The sequence below is a fragment of the Plodia interpunctella genome, chromosome 3, assembly GCF_027563975.2.
Source record: "Plodia interpunctella isolate USDA-ARS_2022_Savannah chromosome 3, ilPloInte3.2, whole genome shotgun sequence".
Lineage (NCBI taxonomy): Eukaryota > Metazoa > Arthropoda > Insecta > Lepidoptera > Pyralidae > Plodia > Plodia interpunctella.
This window is the reverse complement of record NC_071296.1, coordinates 10,693,898-10,711,244: the sequence shown is the minus strand read 5'-3', so window position 1 is coordinate 10,711,244 and position 17,347 is coordinate 10,693,898. Positions and strand designations below refer to the sequence as shown.

General features: G+C 38.0%; 2 protein-coding genes across 7 annotated transcripts in view; one reads left to right on the top strand and one right to left on the bottom strand.

The window, feature by feature from the left end:
- Positions 1–17,347, top strand: part of LOC128683661 (probable cytosolic Fe-S cluster assembly factor GL21135) — a 132,364-nt gene that overhangs the window by 80,422 nt on the left and 34,595 nt on the right. The gene's annotated exons all lie outside the window — the stretch shown is intronic.
- The window catches only part of LOC128683662 (uncharacterized protein), a 29,913-nt gene that overhangs the window by 8,722 nt on the left and 3,844 nt on the right, over positions 1–17,347 (bottom strand). Inside the window, exon 1 of one of the 6 annotated variants that reach the window (XM_053769518.1) lies at positions 13,084–13,663. The exons of 2 other annotated variants lie outside the window; for them this stretch is intronic. In XM_053769518.1, the coding sequence (XP_053625493.1) occupies positions 13,084–13,311 (228 nt within the window). In that variant the 5' untranslated portion in view covers positions 13,312–13,663. Of the gene's footprint in view, positions 1–3,768; positions 4,177–4,709; positions 5,822–13,083; positions 13,664–17,347 lie in introns of those variants that run through there. 3 more of the 6 variants (XM_053769517.2, XM_053769516.2, XM_053769521.2) reach the window with 3 other exon arrangements.

Below are 17,347 nucleotides of genomic sequence, written 5' to 3'. Positions count from 1 at the left end.
ATTGCTTCAAACTGTACACATTTATATAAAAAAGAACCTGCTATATAATTGGTTTTCATACAACAAAAAATTAATAACTATCGTAGTTTAAAATATAGCAAGGAAATTGCCTTTTTATGCTAAGTATCTCTCTCAAGTAAGTGATCTCACTATAATTTTTTTTGTAATCTTTCGCGTGCCTAAAATTGCTCAGGATTATAATTTATAATAAATTAAATATGAAGAATATTAATTAAATTATGTAGAGAAGAAGAACGAAGAGAGACCTATGCTCAGCAGTGGGCACAAAGAGGCTGAAATGATGATGATATGTAGAGATCTCTTAGTTGAAATCAGTATAAAATTATATTTATAATAATAAACTGATATTAAACGATGTCCATTTAATTTACAACATTTCCAAGAAATATGCATATTGGGGTATACTCGTGTGGGAAAAACAATTTGTGGTATCGCAACAATTCTGTTGTTCGTGTGCAATGCACCTCGTTTAATAAGAAAATAATTCCATCTAATTCCATCAATAAGGTTACTCCCAATTCAACTTTACTAAAAAATTTTATAAGTAGAAATATTTGAGAGATCCGATTAGTATTCACTAATGAGGTAAATACAAACATTGTTATAGCACTTTGTTGTTTATTTTTCAAATTTAACCGCTGTAGAACGAACCGAAGAAAAGCCGAGACAAGAGATATTCGAAGGCAAAGCCATCATAAGCATTTGTTAAGAAGTTTGATAAGAATTATTGGTTACTAGAACTAGATGATTTCAGTCGAGACAGCTACTGACTCAGAACTCTGAATTTTAAAACTTTTAAACAGTTTTAAGTTTCTGTTTCTCAGGTGACATTGTTAAGCAGGAGCAGAATCATTAATGTATACTACAAAACAAGGATGTCTTAAGGTAATAAAGGCGCACGACATATGCCAAAGTCATATGGTTCGCGTCACGGGAAATGTAATTTGATGATCGATCTCTACACACTACACACGCATCGTTGTGTTATTATTATAGCAGAAATGTAATGATACATTTACTAAACAAACCACAAATATGACTGGAGATTAAACTAAGCAATGTGCGATGATTCACCGTAAATTTCTACATTTGAAAGAAGCATATCCCGGTTAGAAGCACAATACATTGAACTACAAAATTACCACCCTTGTCACCCGAACAAATATCCAAGGTCAATTTTGAGTCTTTTTTGAGTGTACGGAGACATAGACATGACGAAGGCGACTAAATCACACGACATTGACTTTTTTGTTTCTGGTCAGGAAAGTAATAAAATATGACCTTCAAAAGCAAAGCAAAATGATGATACTTGAAGCATAAAAATGCATACAAGGAACGTGTTGAGTGTTGATAACAAGACGATAACTTTTATTGTGTCGTGTTGAGTCATTGATAGGAGATCTGCAAATCCGATAGCTATAACAGATGTGCGACAAAGTGGGCATAGTTTAAGACGAGGGGAACTTAAAAATTTAAATAAATTTAGATACTCGCAAATAGCTTAGTTTAAATATTTAAATGCTCTCAATGCCAGTAGGGTTTGGTTTTTACACTATTCCGTGTATAAACACGGAATAGTGTAAAATCCAACAGTAATAATACTGTTTCTCTGATAAACTTTTGAACATTTGGTAAAAGTTCGTTGTTGGTGTGAATACAAAAGTATTACAAGTGTTTTCATCGGCGCGTTGTCCCACTAAAGATACATATATAAACAAAACCCAAAATAAGAGTATGACCACAAACAAAAATTGTGGTCAGCTTTATCCTAGTGGTGACATCACGCCGGACCAGACGAGGATATTGGACCCGCCAAATTACTGTTTACTGACCAATGTATCTATTGATATGAGTAATCCTACAGCTTGCTGGATTAGTCAGATGAAATGTTGATCATGAATGATTGATATATGTTTGGATGTATGAACGAACATTGAACATAGAACAAAACAACATGTTGCGACAAAACTATGAGTTTCGAAAATGACTATGTAAAAAATTGTGAAAAAATACATATAAGTATTAAATAAAATATTAATAAAAAAAATATGGTATTTGTTCTTTACGATTTCCATCAATCGAAACAGATTTTTGGAATTTCATACAGGAATAGATTTCGAATGAATATAATAGTAGGTACAATAGGAATACCAACTGAAGACTCGTACATAAAAACCCTGGGCATACCTATAGGCATATTTTAATATATTTCGAAGAATACGACTGTACGGGGAAACTGTTATAAAAAGGAAATAATGCGCAAGGCGTAGACGAGGTATTTATAGACCAACGCACATAAATTAATAAAGATAAATATTCAGAGACACATCAAAATTCACATAACAATGGCAATGAAATGAAACGCAGAAGCAATGCTGTAAAGGAATTCGGTAGAAATCAATCGACGCACATCGGACGAGCGGTATTCGTCGCCAATAAACATAGGTGTCCCACTTAGAGTGCGATAATCCGAAGATTGTTTGGTTTACAAGTTTACATCCATCCGATACTATTGTTTGTAACTAATGAACCATCAGGACGAGAAAATAAACAGACCGATCGATTGACACATATCTTCATTATGATAATAATTTTATGAATTCCTGTAATGGATCTAAAGAAAAAACGTTACACAGTTATTAGATTAATTAAATTTATTTCATAAGATAAAGATACTAGGATAAACGTTTTGCAATGACTTCTTAGAAACAAATATTGTTTCCAAAAGGCTAAACTAAAGACTGCTATCAAGATCATGAATGGTTATCATGACAATTTTGCTTTAGTTCGTGCATTGTCTCACACTCGCACATCAAAACTATCGCGGATATTTCAATTCTCTAAGGAATTGTGCTTTATAAAAATGGTTAAAGGGTGAGTCAGCCATTGTCTGATGCGGCTGATGGTAACTTTACTGTCCGTATCAATTGGTAAAACGCTTATGATTTCTCTGACGCCATCGTGTACTTCCGTTCTCGCTATACGATTACTAAACAAGATATATATTTTAATTTCCATATATATTTTTTGTAATTTTAGTATGATCAAATTTAATACTGCGTTTGTTTTCGAATAAAAATGGAATTGGGCAATAGGTACGCAAATTGCAAACTGGAGTTTGATCAAATCGAACTCAAATTGAACAGTTTCGATCAAATCGAATAAATTGAATACGAGAAGCGAGTGAAGGCTTTAGTGTCCTTAGCCAAGCGACAATAACAAAGTCGACAGTTCAACAGCATGAAATCGATACGGTTCAGTGAATAGCTAATTTAGTTTTGCCTTTTTGTAGATTTGTTTTGACGTATTCTATTTTTGGATCGCGTTAAGCTTTAGCGATGATTAGGATAATGGTGTAGAAATTCTTTGTTAACAGGGATACAGTGACATCATTGTGTGCAAAAGTGATGTCAGAAGTTAAAATTGCATAAGCTAACGTTGTAACTACCGAATTCGGGGTCGCTTGCAAAATGGTGCAAAACATATAAGTACACACACAACACATGGTGTGTGGCTTGAGACGTCGGCGACTTAACTAGTTTGTACAGATGCATAACAAGTACAACTATTTACCAAGACGAATGAGCTCATTTGTATGCGACTTGAATTTAAGATGAAAACGAGGACAAATCTGTACGACTTCAGGTGACAAACAATGACAACTTTTTGAGACTTGGAATACGATTATCATAACATTTTATATAGGAAGATCTTCTAGAAACGGTTGTAGAAACTGTCTGTACTCACATAGAGCAGTAACAATCTTGTTGCAAGTCGTATAATGATCTCCGGCGATGACATCTCAAGAGTGCCGCTTGTCGTCGCGTCGAGGTCGTACGTACCCTGAACACCTGACTCAGAGCGCTTCAGTCACACGGGCGTCAGCTACAGTTGTCACTATTGTACTAAGTATTTTCATATGTTATATGTAGTAATTTTCTTCAGTTTTGTTGACACCACATGCCAATCCATTGTATGGAGTATTTACGCACCTGACACGACTGATCAGAAAATACAGTTGTATTCTACACAGATATAGAATAGAATTAAGGTGGCTCCGGCCAGATCTATATCATTACGGAAATCTCATATACCAATGCAACGTCGAGCTACGCAAGGTTACTTCACCACAGTTATTTTAACACGTGTTTCTCTCAGCACATGCGGTGGACACACTGCTCAAGTAAAACTTGATTTCTCATGGTGATGTCCCGGCGATTCACATTTAAATTAGAATGTCACGACATTGTCATCGCATTCAGTCTTAAAAACATTGTTACTTTGTAGAACACATCACAAGATGTCTAAATTATAATAGAAACAGATTTAAGAAACACGTTCGACGATAAATAAAATAAACATTATTCATATCAGACAACCTACCACAAACTGTAGGCCTCTGTAACCGGCATACATGGAGAAATTTAAATTAAGATAAGATAATCTCGCCCTTGGACACTTGTTTGACAAAACATATGTTACCCTAATGTATGAATAAGTATATGCACCAGACAAGGAGAATATCGAGAAGAGAATAAATCAATTGCAGATTATTCAATGAGTCAACTGTCATTCATGATATGTAACAAAAAATGAACAGCAAAATCTGACCTTCACTTGACTTGATAGGAATTCTATAAGGTCAAAAAAATTTACAATATCAATTCTCCGCATAAGTCTATACTTACATGATTCTGTTGATCGCCCAGTATTCCCACGATAGAGGGATTTTGTTCCACAAGAGAATCCCTTCGTACATCTAGTAATCCATTATCAAAATTAGCATTGTCTACTTCACTATTGTGTCCATTATTGTAATTCTTTACTCCATTCATCTTCGCCTGGCTGTCATAGACATCAGCAATTGACTCACAACCATTTGTTTTCGCTTCGCCGTTTACTGCTTCATTAACTGGTATATTTGATGTTTCAACACTTCCATTTCTCTCGACTACCGTCTCGTCCTCGGAGTCTTCAAAGTCACCGTCGGTAAATGCGTCTCCGCTCTCTTCGTCACTATTACCTGGTGTTTCTAATTTTGATGTTTCGCCCATGATAATTTACCGGCTATTGTGCTCATTCGAGGAATTCAGGCTATTTGATTCGCGCTATGTTTTCGCGTTCCCACATTTGCCGCGTCCGTCAATGCAGTGTGTTCCCGGTGTATTGCGGTGCTTGATAGTTGCATCGTCAAAGCTTCAATAGAAAGGAAGGACGTGATTCTCGCCCGCGGTATCGAGGCCTTTCTGCATTATATAGGTAATAATCGCGATAAATTATATTATTGTAGTTTTATCTTATCGGCGATATTTTCCAGAGCTTGACCAATATTCTTTGTTTTGTATTTTGCGATAATGATTTATACGCTTGTATATGTTCACTTCACAAATTGTAGTTTAGTGCACCTGTTAGTTTTGTTTCACGGTTGGTTTATAACTAAATCGTCTAGCACGTTTAGGGCGGAGATGTTGGAGGGCCGCACGTTAGCCTGCGGAGGCGCGTTCGGTCGACTGTCGGCCGCGGCTCGCGCGCCGTCATACGCTATCGTTTTCGTAACCACATTGCACCGTTACTTACTATGATCAGGCGTGTATGGCATAGAAGGAGGGCGGGAATGCAAGCAGTCGAAACATTGAATGTAACCAAAAATATTGTTTAGTGTTTAGATATTAAAAACTGTTGTTAATGGGTTTTTAACTGAAATATAAGACTTTTTTCCCTGTAGCATAATCAAAGTTGCATAAATGATTTCAAGGTCCGAACTGATTGTCAATTCTATATTACGGCGTTAGTTAAAATAAAATACCACTAACATCTTTATTGTTAATCATCTCTCCAGAAATAATATTTCAAAATCTATTAGAAAATCAATTGAATACAATATACTGTTTGTGACAGTGATAAAATGAAATAAGAGTATTTATCGAGAAAATCTCAACCGTGTTTTCTTTGGGCCAAGTCATGAGACGGAGGGAAGGGACATTTTGTGAATCACTACGACTTGCAGGTTGCAGGTGACTGTTGTGATTTATCTGGTACTGTTCCATTTGAAGAACTTTGGGGGTCATTACATTTATGAAGTTCTCAAATAATTGCATACTAATTACAATATATTAAAAAGATAAAAAGAGTTTCTTTGCCGACTGGAACTAGTAGCAAGATTCTATATTCTAGAAAAGAGAATTTGAAGTTGTGAGTCTTCGCGCCTAGATTGTGTATATGTTATATGTATATAAGGCCCTTCAGGTATAATTAATTACATTCCTATTCCCAAATACGAATTGATATGAGCTCATATGAGCGGTGATATATACACAGTCAATATAGTGTATAATTAAAAACTTTCGAATCGAATCATCAAGTAATCACATAACTAATGGTTATTAAATTAATATTACAGTCAACCGCAAGTAAAGTTACCGCATATGGACCTCTAAGTACAGTTAATAATGACGAGTTTGCAATGAATTGGTGCTTTTCATCTTGCTTGAGCATAGAATGTAACTTTTAATGACAACCCGCCGAATTGAGAAACGATTAATATAACAAGCGTTTTTAAAAGTATTCGTTTTATCTTTGTTGCTATGTCGACAGCACATCAAAATACCAAAACTCATTGTAAATTCGCTGCTATATGACATAGATATCCATTCAGTAAAGACTTATCCAGTATCGCTTGATATATAAACATATTTAAAAAAACTCTAGTAGCTAACTGTGAGATAAATAAATAACCAAAACTACTGGGCGTAGATAGTCAAAATTTGGCATGTACGTGCCTTATGTAATGAAGGGGAGCACAAAGGGAGGATGTCACGAAATTCTCACGCGAACTGGAATACTGAAAATACATACGCGCGTACGATGTTTCGAGAAATTGCTAGTACAATAACAACACATAATCATCCAGAAATCCACATCCGAAATAGGTAAAGATCGTATTCAGATGAGATGATATTATCAGAGAACTCCTCAGGTATTCCTATTGTGTTTTAGGAAACATTGCTGTGTACACACGGGCATGTCCAACTATAAACAAAGAGGTCGTCTGAATATCGCACATTTGTCCGGATCATCTGTTGTTGAATGAGGATTTTGGGACATGTACGGTACATGTCTGTTTGACTATTTCCCATCAACAGACTGGTCTAGCTAGCAGAAAAAGAAAACACACGAACTAAAAAGGGCTAGAGAAACGTCACGGACCCAAGACTCTAAGAGAAATATTTCGAAGAATGAGAATAATCCTACGGTTACAGTTTGCAATATTTGAAGATAATTTAGTAAATAAAGTAAGGCAAAGTCGCTGGAATGAGAAAGGAAATTTCTTGGCTAAAAATCATACGGGAATAGGTCGTGATAGCGAATACAGCTGATCTGTTCTGCCCAGGTATGAAGACAAGGGACTTGTATATGCTAATCGCTGACCGTCTGTTCTTAGAGAGGCAGTATTGTAAGAAGTCTCTCCTGACTGTGGGATTATAAAGCCTAGACCATTGGACCGTGGAGGAACTAAGCAGATGACTGTGGTATGCATTGCCGCCCATTTAATAGGGGATTAGAAAGTTAAGCACCGCGTAGTGTGTCCGGAGGCAGCACACTTTCCATACGGGAATCATGGAGCATGGAGAACACATGTTTAGCATGTTTTCTATCATTATAAACGTGTTTACAAAATTAATATTTAATATCCCTGAATAGAAAGAGCTATGGAAACGAATTTAGATACCCATGTCCTTTTAAATCTAGTGTGAATTTTAAAGCAGATACTAAAAATGAATAAATATTTTAAGGTCATAAATAATTACATAATTGTTTGTATTGTAGAATGTCAGTGTTCATACGATGCGAATTTGTAGTGAGTGACTTAAAGCGCGAATGCTAACTAAGGAAAATAAAAACATTGGCTAGACAGAATGCGAGACAAACAAAAGTTGCCAATTTAGCCAAGTTGTTACCGTATTAACAAAATCTGCATTAAGTGAAGTGTGACATTAGTGCTAATTTTAATAAATCTTAAAACGTAGATTTAGTTTTGCCAAAAAACACACTTTAAATATCGTTAGCATGATAAAATATGTGTAGGTACTAATATGCCAAATTGTAACGGTCTAAACAACGACATTGAACTTATCAGCAGGGAAACCGCACAGCATTACAAATTACAAAATGTTGATAATGGCGCAGGAAGCCCGCTCATTATATTGTCTTGATTGACCAGCCAGCCAGTCCGAGCCACTCACTATACGAACTTAGTACTACCTGGTACATTGGTCTCCTCGTTACAATGTATATATCTGATTTTTATAGTAATTTTCAGACTTCACAGTTTGAGCTTGACGATGTAGGTATCATTGTAAATATGCAAGGTTCTATCGAGGTTAAAATCAATAATTGTACTATATGTAATAAGTGTTTTCTAAAGTATTACACTATGTAGAAGATGTACACTATACTATGTACGATCCGGGACTGGACCATGGAAATTAATGATGACGATGTTATCAAGTGATAGTAGATGTAATAAGATTTAAAGACACTATATATATATATACTATACTGATAGTATAATAAAATATTATCTGATAGTAAAATATTATCCCAAAAATTACAAACTGGCTCGAATGAAGTTACCTAGTTGATGCAATAATCGAAATGCTGACTTTGCTATATAGATACGTTCCATAAATCTGTATAAATTTGAGTTTGGTACTTTTGCACGCAAGACACATGCGCAAAAGACACTTGCGCGCAATCACTTGCGCGAAAAGAAACTTGCGCGCAAAGAAACTTGCGCGCAAGAAAGGTGCGCAAAAGCACTTGCGCGCTAGAAACTTGCGCGCAAGAAACTTGCGCGCAAGAACTTGCGCGAAAGACTAAAAGGTTAAGGAATTAAGACGTTGCGTTGTGTTGCGTTGCGTAGTGTTGCGTTGCGTTGTGTTGCGTTGCGTAGTGTTGCGTTGCGTAGTCTTGCGTTGCGTTGTGTTGCGTTGTGTTGTGTTGCGTTGTGTTGCGTTGTGTTGCGTTGCGTTGTGTTGCGTTGCGTTGTGTTACGTTGCGTTGTGTTACGTTACGTAGTGTTGCGTTTCGTTGCATTGTGTTGCGTTGCGTTATGTTGATGTTGTTGCGTTGTGCCCATGCGCGCAAATGTCTTGCGCGCATGGGTCTTGCGCACATGGGTCTTGCGCGCAAATGTCTTTGAGCGCAAGTGTCTTTGCGCGCAAATGTCTTTGGCGCATGTGTCCTGATACGTATAAATTTAGAACGAATATAAATATTGATTTATAAAATTACACCTTTTGAACGATTATTTCTTTTCTCCGTTTCCGGCGCGTATCATTAGTGGCGCACTTCATACTGTAACATTTATTAAAGGTTCGATCTAATCCGGATTAGCAAGTCTGTCTGTGACCTGGATGACTAGACCTAAGTGGATCAAGTACTTATTGCTTGTGATAGTGATAGCTTGACGACTCGATATCTTAAGATCTACTCATGATGTCACTATGTTTGCACCTAGATTAAATGGCGAATACTTGTCTGTGACAGTGATCGCTAGACAAGATCACGTAGAAAATTAAGCAATCAATCCCAACATATTTTCAAATTCAAAATTCTTTATTCAATTTAGGATGGTGTATACATCACTTATTGACGTCAAAAAATTACTTAAACTAAGTCTACTGTCGACTTCCAAAGCGTCTATTAAACTATTCCGCTTCTTCTTCACCTGGAAGAAGAAGCTGAATAGTATAATAGACGCGTCAGGCAGTCACGAAAACTACTATATCTACGAATTAAGATCCGAAATCAGATAATGGTGATGAAAAAGTCAACAAAAATAAACCAGACAAAGACGCATAGACATTTTAAAGAGAGTTAGAAGCTAACAAAACGAGCGCAGCTCTCACAAGACCAACAATGGTGCAAGGACGTCACGGAGAGAGGGTTCTCACAATGCCAGGAGTACGTGAGCTATAATGCTGACGTCCTCCTCCAATTGAATTATTTTCAACACATGAAATTGCTTATTGACGTCAATAAAACTAGTTTTCTGAAGCGTGAAGAAGAAGCGGCTTGCCTGTAGCATAGTTACAAGGAAGAATAGATCAGCGGCCTCTACTTAGTGTTAGATTGACGATATTCAGATAATTCAGTATGTAGTACAGATGAATTAATATTTTAAGGAGTAGAAATTTGCAAAAAGCTGGGTACGGAAATTATCGCTTATTTTATTTCAATGGTAGAATTCATTTCGCGGATATTATTTCGGAATATAGTATATAGTGGTTTAATTGTGATATTCTCAAGGTAGAGGTCGTTTATAGATGCAAATTCAATCATAAGGATGATGCAGGGTATGAACATTCAGGTATCAACGAGCTTTGTATAGGTAAGACTAGTTTTGGAGGAATTAGCAAAAAGTTTAAAATTCCAAATTATGTTGGGAGCAGATAAATATACTGACTTACATATTTAATATTCTATTTTACATAATGAATCGTTTAAACCCTCACACTATAGTTAGGTCAATTATACTACGTAAATAACTGGGAGCAACGCAAGACTTGGCGGTTACAGCGAAACGCGCAGAGCCAACCGCGACCGACAGCCATCGGTATAAAACTGTCTTCAGTGGCAGGAGTTCTGTCGATGACAAAAAACGTTGTCATGACACGGAAGAAAAAGTGTGAGGCGAGTGCGCGCCGCGACGAGCAAAAACTTATTGCGGACGGACCGTTTGGTGTTTGGAAATTCAACGGGATACGCTACAGCCACAGATTTATATTAAGATAGATACCGCATGTCGGCTGAGCAATTAGCACGTCCCATATAAGAAAAGGGCGGCCTTATCGAGGTGGTGCAAGGTCCTGAGAGGCGCCGCGAAAGAAATCTTGAGCGAAGGCAAGACATTGGCTCTACCAGCGAAGCTTTGTGTAAGTGGCGCTTCAATAATCAATCACTCTAAAAGAATGTCGTCATCAACATCAGTTTTTTAATGTCCCTATTGTTGACGAGCTGGCTTTCTTTATGGTTGTACAAGGAGTTATGCAGTAATCAATTGAACAAAAACTTTCAGATATTTCTCTGATCCAAAAATAGCACCATAAACCTCAACATAGATGACGTTTATGAAACCCGAAGTTTGTTGGAGCCATGTGTTGGTTTTGGGCGGAATCATAGGCATAAAAGTGACATACTCAATTCGAAATGTGAAAGTGAGGTGTCTGAAAAAAGGTGAAGACGCGGTATCCACCCGAATGTAAGTCTATGAGGACGCACATTGCGCGCGCTACTTGTACGTAAATATCATGACATTTCGCGACGCGCGCGCATGGCACTCGCAAGCACGCGCTACCGGTGCAGCGATACGACGCAGGCGCACGTGCGATGCGCTTTCGTAACAAAGGTGAACGATCGATATTTATTGATCACACATATCCGTCAACTGACAGGCGAAAATGGCATCGGTAAAATTAGCAACGACACACATTAAACCATGTTGGGTATGCAACTAATGTAGTTTCAAACATGCTTGAACGTTCTTCCGATTACTTCTGTTGGTTTGAGCACCTGGCGGCATCAGGAAGCGTCCTGGTGCCGCTCTTCCAACCACCAACACCCAAAGCCGACGAGTTCGTTCCCACCTGAGAGCCCTTTGTGTTATTATTACTGATCCAGCTTTACGGTCCTTAAGATCGTCGCTATATTGCAGTCAAGATCGACGTAGAGTTCAACTGCATGTAGATTAGATTTTTTAAAATTCTGTTGGTTCAGATGTTTCTGACTGATCTATAAATTACAAAAAATAAGGTAACAATAGTGCTCTATATTACATTGTGACAATAGTAAGGTTCGCGTGAGAATAGAATGCGGAATACAACTACTTTGTGAATGATTGTTCATTGCAATCTGCGAAATGACTGTGTCAGCAGCAGTGTGGGAGTTTCTTATTGATATGACATGCAATTTGGCCCGTGGCGCCAACACAGATTACATAAATATAAAACTGCGTCAGACGCAAGACCCACTTATTACCTCAAAGTAAATACATGCTGAGAATTTTCTAAAACAAATACGAAATCTTAATAATGGAAGATCTAATTAGGTGTTGCTTGAATAGCTAGTCCTTATAGGGAATTCACATTACACACTTTCTAAAACGACGATGGCAACGACAATTTAAACTAAACTACAAATCGTGGCATAAATCCACGGCGTTCCTTTCAAGCTTTGAGACAACTATTGTCGATTAGCATAACGATTATTTCCTTTTAAATCAAGCGGCAATGTCACGAGTCACGACCGTCTTCAAAGGGCTGAGTATATTTAGGAATGTGAATCGTCCAAAAGATTCGAGACACGTTTGAAGAGGGCCACACGCAGAAACATCAAGACTTTAGCCAGCCTAAACCCAGCCATAAATATTTGAGTGCGCGCTCAAATGTATTGAATCGAAATATTCTCATGACGTCATATGTTCAGATGATTTGTGAAGCTTTCCAATTATGCAAGTATACTTTCATTCTTAGACAATACTTTTGATATATCATGTAAGTATAGTCGACAGCATATCAATCTACCCAAATTCAATGCAAATTCGCTGTAGCGGCATAGAGGTCCAAACTTGACATGAGGTTGAACGCAAATAGTCGGTATTAATTCGTTGAAATGCCATTATCGCCGCAAATTATACAGAATATGCGTGGTGACTTTTCATGGTAGTATGTACTTTTTGCATTTTTGTTATTGCGCAATGTTCCTTCAGTTTTCGCGACATGGATCAATACGATTTGTTTATGCAACCGCATGAAATTATACTGGGATTTTACATGCTGCGTAAATCATTATTCCTTGTAATTAGGTACATTAATTGCTAACTCTAGCATCACGACTAGCTATTAAATTTGTTGCTTTAATTGAAGCCAATTAATACTTAAAATGTCAGGAAACGATCCAACCGGGGAGTAGGTAAAACCGTATTATCGGTGCATTTAACTCTGTGGTAACTATAATAGAGCATCCTTTAGAAATAAAACATTATAGATGTAAAGTACTCACTAGTTTAGGTCTAACCAGACAAACGATCGACCGGGCTGATTCCTCGTCGCTGCTGCTCTCCAGACAGTCAGACAGGGACGGGGACCGTGGCGGGGGCCACCTGGGGGCTTTGTCCGAACATGGCGACAGCACCACCAAAGGGGGTGGCAACGCCGGTGCTCGCCCGCGCCACCACGACACCAGCGCCGGCGCTACGCCCACCACCATTGCTAATCCAAACCGCACCATCCTAACTCTTTACATCTGACGCTCTAGGAAGTGCAATGCATTGTTCGTAAATAAAAACTAGTCTATTTTAGCTCGATGCAGTGTCACACACTTTCACGTCGGAGTGTCGCCGAAACTCGCGTCACGGATTATCCGTCAACGTGCGTGCCGGTCGTGTGACAGCGTACACACGTGCAGTCAATATATCACATTGGTTCTTTAACACATCGCGCTGACTGGACCGCAATAGAAATTAGGGTAGTTATACACGCGAAACGATTCCGATACTGACGATGACTTTAGCGATTGTGGAAAGTTGAAAGGTAAGTCCGGCTGCAGCCTGGGACGGGGTTCTCTCGCGCTCGCAGACTGACGAGTGCCGGTCGTTGACGCTGGAGCCCCCCACCCGGCCGCCCAACGCCCCCTCCAGCCGCCCGCCCAGAGAAACCACCCTCTATCCCGTAAGAAATGTCGCGCCAAATTACTAAAACTATGAAGTGTAAAATAGATGCAGCTATGGGAGCGCAATGTGCACTCGTCTATATTATTTTTAGATAGGTGCGACAATACCGAGATAGAGTACCCCATACGTAGCAAATCTACTGAGTGACTTATATTTTTATTACATTGTTTTATAACTTGAGCCAAACATTATTTTATTTAACTTTCAATAATAAGGTAACGCAACATCGCGCCGCAATCTGAGCCAGATGCGCTTTCCAGTCATAAAATCTGAATTAAAATAAAATGTACGCACAACATGGTGCCACATCAAAATATAAGCGTCTGGTCTGCCTATTTGAATTGGTGTTAAAGGAATATTTACATAACACAATAGTTTACGAAATGCACGAACGGAAGCTACAGCATGCATGATTGAGTAGAAACGTATGCAAGTTTTCTTAACTCGATTAAACTATGTATCTATAAAATCAATTTTTAGTCCGCAATTCACACTGAGATTCTATACTGATTCACTATTCGATTCGACATACTTATGCGATGAAAATGATCAAATAGCAATCGAAGCGCGAATTGCCTTCGCGAAATTTATAAAATTAAATTTTATATACAAACGCTGGATCGATATCTAGCAACAGTATAAAATCATGAATGCTGCCAGACAAAAAAGGCACTTGAGGGGTTCCATACGAATAAAATAGCGCAAGATATCAAGATGTTGCATAAACCGGGGTGGCTGAGGCAGGCCGGGGCAGACAGATCGATGCGATTGACGTCAGCCGCCAGACCAGACCTCGGCTACAACAACCCTGCACCATTTGTGACTGCAGATTTAAAACACGCTAAATGCAAAACATACATCAGGTCGTACAGTCAGGGGCAGAGTAAAGCTGACCCCCCTTGTTGTGTTACTTTGGGCACAGGACAAAGGTTGTATGTGAAAAGACTTATGCTCATCAGTTTGCAGAAAAAGCCTGAAATAATAATGAATTGCAAAACGCTTCACATAAAACAAAGGAGCGATATATTTCTGTGGGAAACTTTTTGAGGATTTTTCTTGTAGCACTCGTAGCGAATACACGCTCATTATTGGTTCCCACGGAAATTATGTCTTGTCTTGGGTCATAGTCACATTATTTCCTATGCCAATGATAATTTTTAATGCAGATCGATCAAAGAAAATTAAATCAATCAGTAAAATTCATAAATCAAGAAAAAATGCTGCAGTATTTAAAGGTAAAATTAGCCGAGTAAAACCAAATTAATTATTATCCTATGTAAGAAAATAAATTAGCTACAGAGTAACTTAACACTACTTATATGGCTCCTAAGTTATCGTCAACCTCGATAAATGGCGATGTAAAAGGCGACAATCAATCGTTTCACGCGATCTAGATAACAGATGTAACAGATTTGATCAACGTTGTACTATATCCCGAACATAGGTCCAGTGCCGGCAGCAAACTGGGACGCTGGATCGATGTGGCCAGGGCAACAACCTGAGGCCTGCCTGTGACATGACCTATTTCAGTTTCCAGCCCTAATGTGTAAATAAATGGTTATGTAACGACCAAGCCCTATGATCACAACTGCGATTTTTATTCTTTGCCGATTCACCTGTACTAACTTTGCTGACCATTCAGCTTGAGTTCTTTGCCGGTACTTTTATAGTAAATATTCATTTTGATGTGATCAATACGATTCACAGACTCTTAAATTTAAATTCGACCCTATCATATTAGTGCCAATGCTTTTTGTATTTTTATAGGTTTCGCCTTCTGGATTAGGTCGGACCAAAGACTTTATGGCCTCAAAGACTTTTGTAAAATAAGTTTATTTGTTAGACTATACACGCCGAATATTCATTTCACTACAGCTTTTGAACGTCTGAACTGATTTTCATGCTGAACCGATTTTCATTAAACATGGCTAAAAAAACTCGGGATAAAATTATCTATGGCACAAAAAAAAACTAAACGAAAATCGGTTCATGCGATGCCCCAGACACATACACAGATACACAGACAGACACGTTAAACTTATAATATAACACCCCTCTTTTTGCGTCTGGGGTTAATGATAAACATTACGTATATCTCGTATTAAATCCAATCACTTGAGTGGTATCTGCGAGATGCAATAGCAGTCATCAATTCATCAAACATAAGTAGTTCCGACGAACCACTTCGGAGGTCCTTCAAATCATGTTTTCATCGCGTTAGCTCGCTTGTTTATATCGATAACAATGCTTCTCGATTACCAGGAATTTAATACCTTGTCATGTGCTCATTTGTATAGAATGTGCAATCGTGTTTTATATTAGGCAGCTGGACAGGTCGACGATATAAAGGAAGACTGGCGAAAACTGGATAAGGATGGCCCATGTCAGAGGTTATTTAAATATTGTAGTACCTACATATGGATTTGAGCAAACCATGGCGCATCTTCTATCATGTCCAAAATATACCAAAGGCGTTGCTGTCTCCACTATATTGTTAAATCCCAAATAATATTATAAATGAGAAAGTAAGTTTGTTACTGCATCAAACTTCTTGAAATTTTGTATACATGTAGATTGAAGTATGGAGAAGGAGAAGGGTACCTTTCACCCCGAAAAAACAAATGTTCGCGTGGGAAATTTCCGCGGGCGAAGTCGCGGACAAATGTAAGTAATAATTTGACTGCCATTCAGACTCGCAAAGGAAAAAGGGATGAAGAGACGCAATACTGTGTTTTTATTTATAAATTACTAATTAACAGAGACATTAATTAACTGGCGAGAGATCATCGGCGCTCGCGAGACGACGACGTAATAAATTATCTTCCGGCGGGGACGCTTTGGAACCGGTCCGATTTCTTCTGGCTGTTTGTATCGTACGCTTATACTCATCAACATATTTTTTCAAATATATATATATATTCCAATACATACATAACAAACATAATTTAGAAGTTACACCAATCTCTAGAGAACAAGATGTCTTACTTCTTGAAAAAAAAAAAGGTTTTCAACTGATTTTGTAGCACGATGCCTTTCGTTCACTTTCCGATAATTTCAAACAGTAGCTAGCACCATGAAAACGTTTAGGAAACTTCAAATATAACATCGCACCATGCCTATTCACTATAATCTGCCCGCGTGAATTTTCCACGGGAACTCACCACTCTTTACCATTTATAATCTCTCACATCTCAGCGTTTTCCCGATGTCTTCCTCAGCCTTTAAGCGTCGGAGCTCAGGGTATTGCTTTCCTACTTTTTCGTTTCCAATTCGCACAGTCTTCGTTTTTTATCCCACTTTAACATTATACATTCGTTGGGATAAAAGTGCCATAAAGGTCCGTTGTTTCGGATATAGTTAGCTCAAGCCGAGCATCTATTTCGGCCGGGTGTCGTTTTGTTTCGCGCCCGATCCGCTGCAAGTGGCATGCGCTTACGCATAAATAGATTAGTGCCATCAGCCAGGGCTGCTGCGCATTGTTGGAATATAAACGAATGCGGAAAATTATTAATGTGAAAATTTTGTCATGATGTTTGTAAATCTGTGCGAAAACTGTTTTCAAAATAAGAAAGTCTGCGAAGTACTTTCATAGAA